Raw genomic sequence first — 6,093 nt, forward strand, 5'->3', positions numbered from 1 at the left:
AGAAAATCTCTGCATAGCAAAAAGGAGACATCTTCTGCACCTTAATAACTATGGACTGTATTAGCTTGCCAGCTGAAGGAGGGTTGGCCTGTCTCCATTAACAAACATTACAGAGCCACTCTACCCATTTAACACTGAATATTACTGAATACACAGCTTCAGCATCAAGTAAATGAATACTATGAGAGGTTGATTTTGATCTCAATTTGCTCATCAATAATTTAACTTTTATTTCCATTATTGTAATGTTATAAAAGATAAAGAAGAAGGAGAGGGGAAGGAACAGCCCAACCAATCCATGAATGTCAGCTCCAGAGACCGTACAAAAGAAATCCTGGCATGAACAAATGGCAAGCATACAACTATTTAAACAAGCATAAAATGCATTACTACCTGTCACCGTGACAGAACACTTTTGTTTATGTGTGCTGGGGTAACATACATGTTCTAGATGTCAAATGCCTAATTATTTAAAGGGCTGTACAAGCGCAGTGAGGTACGGGCCAAGTAGCACAATGCCACGAGGTATGCCATGAGCTTTCATTTAACCTAATCACTTATTTCAAAGAGAAAGCAAATGTCTACACTGCTTTTAGACTCGACAATACATATTGGCACATCTTTTTTGAAAAATCTTGACTAGGAACTTTATTTTTGGAACATAAAACTCTTCAGTGGTGAGGATTTTAAGCTCTCTAAACACAGCCTCATTGGGATAGGAAACAAAAACTCTAGATGAATTTAAGTTTTATATATTATAAGAATTTAATGTGACTTGCAGAGACAGTGTTATCATTCCCTTAGACAGTCCTTACAAGGCTTATTTTCAAAATGCAGAAGCAGAGTTGGTACCTGCTCTGGTCTGAGGCCTGGGGGGACCCAGGCATATTCTTCCAAGGCACAGCCAGAGTCATCATCAGATGTTGAGCTTCGCTGACACCCAAAAATTAGATTATTAGCTTTGGGCTCCATCTCCAATGGCATAAGTGTGAAGCGTTAAATATTCCAGCTGCAGCTCATCAAGCAATTGATCTGGAAGAAGAGATTAACAGAGCTTTAATAAATTGGAACATGCAACAACTAATTATCAGTGTAAATGATCTTACAACAGTTTAGTATTCCTTGTGTTGTGCAGAACAATAAATTACTGAAACATCAGAACAACTTGCTACAAGCAATTCAAAAGTGCTTAAAAGAGTTATAAAAATAACACTACTCAAGAAAGAAAACCAGACATGCACAACCACAATGTATTTCCATATTAGCACCTGTCATCTTTTACACTTCTGCTTGTTTCACATCACAAACTTTATGTAGGTATATCTAGGAAAGATTCACAGGGCAGATATTAACAAAAGGAATAACACAAGCTCTTCCTGAAGTCATTACTGCCACCAATCTAGTAACACAAAAGACGTGACAATCGCTTGTCAAAAACTAAATAAATTGTTGGGGACAGAAGGTTGTGCAAGTAGCATCCTGTTTTTCACAAGGCAGCCACAGAGCAGCGAGTGTCTGCTGGATTCCTCTGAGAACTTTTTTGAAACTGTATCAGAGCGGAAGGGAGTTGGTCCAGTTAAATATCTGAAATCCAACTATGCCAGGTTAGGTTCTGTAAAATACATCATGGTTGCTCTGTTAATTTAAAACCCTACAGGGAGATGCTTCTTTCGATTCATGAAGCTTGCAAAGCTGAGTATCAGTGGGATCATTTTGAGTCCCAACTGGCAAAGGAGGCTCTCATCAACATCCATAGCATTCTGCAGTAAAAAGCTTATTAAAATAAATATCTTGCATTCATTCTAGCAGAAGTTCTCAGGAAATTCAGACCAGGAATTTCAGTGAAATACACATTACCAAAAGCAGAGAAAATGTATCCTACTATGAGAGACATCATAACCACTGGAGTCAGAAACAAGCTTGCTTTTAGAGCACAACATGACACATCAGCTGTGCCTTCCCCGTTTAAGGCAATTCTTTCTCCTATTCATCTAAATACAGATAAATGTTGTTAGCGCTAGATCTGTCAGCTGCAGAAAATTTTAATCCCCTTGTCATATAACCTTGCTGGTGGGTCTAAAGGGGAGAGCAATCTAAAAACTTCTAGAGGGTCCCACATTACATTTCCAGTCTTGTCATCACCATATTAGAGAAAATAAGTTGCTGCCAGATCACAGGGGGAAGAAGATTTAAGGCCGTGCTCCCAAGTGTTCTGCTAATTACTCAGCAGGAGTTTCTCCTCCTTCAAGCCTGAGCACTGGCTAGCGCCAGGCTCTGTTGATTCAGTATGTAAACCCAAACCTGTTCCGTAAAAAGTGGCCACATGCACCCAAAGCTACAGACTCAGAGAAATAACGATATTCAGTATTACACAGTCTATCTACCCCCGTGTCCAGTATGCCTACACATTCCCACACCCAATAAAAAGAGATGGGATTACTTAACTCTTCCACTGGGCTAGTGCTCAAAAAAATTAACTTGTTTGTTAACTTCACCCTAAAAACTTCTAGTTCGAAAACATATGCAGTATTTTTGGTGCACTGCTAAGATGCCAGCACACTTCTATTACACCACATAGTTACACTGTAATAAAAGACGCATTTAATAGTTGATTGGGCAAGCAGACCTGCCAACCCCCCCTTTGGGAACAGGCTATTTCTACAAAGCTTGTCAGCTGTCAGGCAAATCTCTGAAATCTTACTCCAGCTGAACAACTGAAGGTTAGCAAAACGGCTTCCAAGCTTAGCATCACTGTATTACAATCTCTGTCAAGGAAGGTGAGTAAAACCAAACTCGACCCTAGAAGTTCAATCCTATTTACTTAAAATAGAAAGACAGACATGCTGGTATGTACTAGATCCCCTGAATTCATTTTCTTCAGAAACAAATTATAAGAGAAGTGATACAAAACTGTTTCCCTTTTCTGTGTACTAGTGGAAATGAAGTCAAGCATCAGGTATCTTTTTGTTATTGCTTGTATAAAACCAGGGTGCAAGGAAGGAGGGACAGAGGAACAACTGTGATGCAGTTAAGAAACCACTCTGGTAAAAAAAGGCAACAGTGCTCACTGATGCAGACAGATAGGGATGCTCAGGTTGGTAGTTTGTGTCCCACACCATCTATACCCAAATAATTTTTAAGTATAAAACCACTATCAGTATCATTGAGAAGCCCAAGTCCTTCCAAGATCACCTTAGCAGCAGATTAACTGTTTCACAATCTCCCTTCATAAAGAGATAGATACTCTGTTCACAATACCGTGCCTCTCGCTGACGCCTAAGCTGGTATTTCCAATTCTTATGGCACTGTGCCATGAGAACGTGTACTGGTCAGATGGCTGTCACTTTTCAAGAACTGACTCTTGCCTAACAACCCAGGAATAGAAGGAGTGAAGCACCTTTGCCAACATTTCGTTCAGCTCAGCCGCACCACAGGAAGCAGACGGGACATGTCATTTAGGCACAGAGACAGGCTCAGCTCTGCCAGTCCCCAGGCACCGGCGCAGGGTCCACCCCAGCCCGCTCACAACACCCCCTGTGACTGAGTGAATGCTTCAAAAACCTCTCTCCCTAAAATCAGGGATTAACTTCTCTAACTTTCTTTCATTTCTTGAAAGACAAGGAAACAACCCAAAATCTGAATGCATGAAGGCACGTTAACTTCCCTGAGGATTTTTGAGCACGAAGTCTACATGCATATTTCTACGTGGCAAAAAGCAGCACCAGGTGACGTTAGGATTTCAAGTATAGCAAAGGTACATAAGCACAGGAGCTTCGCCTAATTCCAAAGGGAGAGACAAGGCATTAGTATGAGAGAGATCACGCTGCTTTTCCGTGCAGACTGATCCTGCCAAGGCCACCTCTGACCCATTCATTTCAGGCAGCCCACGGTCCAGCTCCAACACGATAAACCCACAGACCTACAGGCCCATTCTCAGGGCAGGTTGAAAGTGTGGCTGGTAGAGAATAAAGGAAGAATACACCTTACCTCCAACTGTAAAATGCAACTTTACAGTCAGGGTGCTCCTCCCCAGATAAGGCGACTGGAAATGTTTAAAGCAAGGTTCATAAATCTCAAGGAACTGAGATTACTCAAAGGACACATTCACTTTAAAAGAAGAACGCTACCATAGAGCTAATGCTAAACTAGCTATAAACTGACTGGCAGTACACCATATATCAACGTGGTCATGTCACAAATGCTGTGGTGTTGCTGAGACTGAGGTTTCTAAACCAGCCCAGCTTAACAGCAGGCTATCTGCAGAACTATTTTAGCAATTGCCTGTTTAGGAGTTCCCCTTCCTCTCCTGCTCCAGCATAATTTGGTTTGCATTTTAAAACTACAGGGTTCTTCCTCCCTGCCCCCAAACCACACTCATCCTTCAAAGTGATCTGTTTAAAATGATTGCATCCTAAGGAGGATTCAAATGAATATAAACAACAGCTGAAAAAATAAATGCTTTCCAAGGGATGAGTAGAAAGGTGGTCTTTCTACTCCTACCACAATATCTACAAAACACAGCAAGGATGCTTTGTTTCGCTTTCTTAAAGTTTGTGGAACATTTTGAGGTTTCTGCTCTGTTCACGTACTACCTCTCAAAAAAAAGCTTCATAGCCTACAAGTTGGTATTTCACTGGCAGCTTGACAACTATGAAGAGCATAATTGAATTAAATAGATAAATTTGATTTAAAAAGAAAAGCAATTAAAACTTCTTTTTCTACTGATGTATTAGAACAACGGTATTATGACAAAGTTCTTAGAAGTAAAGAGAAACACTCCTGATTACAAACCCATGGGTACATAAAACATTAGGAAATCAAACTTAGAGCAAAGCTGTTGCTGAACCCCATATGAAGGTTATCCCTACGCTAGGATTTCCAGCTCACTGATCATGTTCACCCCTGACCAGATAGAAGAGGTCATGATTTGTGAGCACAGTTAGACAAACATCTCCTTGCCCATCCCCTGCTGTTTTACTCTGTCCTGCAGGGCAAATTGTTTAACAACTTTTTTGTTAGAAGGCTTGTTAACAAGGCTATAGGGGATACAAGATGCATATCGCATGCATCCATTCACAATGAAGGCTCAACGAGTTAAGATTAGCATGGCCAGCCCATTCACCTGCCTATTTAATCCCTGGTGCATGATAACTACATTAGAAGAGGAAGGGCGTAATACAGCAGCAATAAACCACCACGAAATAACTATTATGTATTACGTGAATGATCAGAAAGTCCCATTCCCTAGCTACAGTACAATAGCTCTGTACTTGGGAAATCTGGATCCAGAGCTGATGAGCAAAAATTGTATCAGCACCAGCACACAGCAACTTCTTCAGCTGTTGGGCCCATTGAGTAACTCTACTATCCGGAGCAGCAGGGGAAGGAATCAAGCCTGTATACTTGTTCATTTCACAGACCTTTAGACTCTACAAGTAAGACAAGAACTTTTTTTCCCTTTTCTTAACTAGTGTACAAGGACCGACAAAAAGAGTTAACTGCTTTCCTCCTCCAGCGTCTCAGCACAGAGATCACTTTTCCAGCCTTCTCGGGCTATTTTCTTTTGACAGCCATATTGCAAAGACAGGCTACCTGCATTAACAAAAGCAGGAAGCACCGTGACAGAGCATCGCCCCACACCAACACATCTGACCTGGATGTACGATGCCTGGCGCTGTGCAGCACTGATGGAAATACAAGTGCACGCTGCAGTTGGGCAAGAACCAAACCTTTAGCCAAGGAAGCGGTATTCTCACGGATGCTCCCCCCCACCTCTCTCCTTAAGAGGATGTACAGATTTAGAAAGCAATCGTGCCTTTTACAGTCTCCCATTGATTTTTTAAATTCTATTTTAAACAGCAGCCAGACTTTACTCCAATGTACACATATACTCAGGTTTCACCCCGTCACCTGTTGGCGGCCGAACAACACCCTTCTTTGTCAGGGCTCGCAGCCCTCATCTGAGACAAGTTTCCAGAGGAAACACTTCAAGAAAGTGTTCAATAAGCCACAAGACTGGAGTTGTAAGAACAAAATTCCCCGCGTAGCCCGGTTTATTCCGACAGACACGCTGATCCACACGCGCTCACCCCC

At 41.6% G+C, this 6,093-nt stretch overlaps 1 protein-coding gene across 1 annotated transcript in view; it reads right to left on the reverse strand.

Moving 5' to 3' along the window:
- PRICKLE1 (prickle planar cell polarity protein 1) overlaps positions 1-984 on the reverse strand; it is an 8,475-nt gene extending 7,491 nt beyond the window's left edge. The window contains exon 1 of the mRNA XM_010170654.2: positions 853-984. Coding sequence (XP_010168956.1) covers positions 853-984 — 132 coding nt within the window. The remainder of the gene's footprint in view (positions 1-852) is intronic.
- Between the last annotated feature and the right edge of the window lie 5,109 nt (positions 985-6,093).

The sequence above is a fragment of the Antrostomus carolinensis genome, unplaced genomic scaffold (genome assembly GCF_000700745.2).
Source record: "Antrostomus carolinensis isolate BGI_N321 unplaced genomic scaffold, ASM70074v2 scaffold2466, whole genome shotgun sequence".
NCBI classification, from domain to species: Eukaryota; Metazoa; Chordata; class Aves; order Caprimulgiformes; family Caprimulgidae; genus Antrostomus; species Antrostomus carolinensis.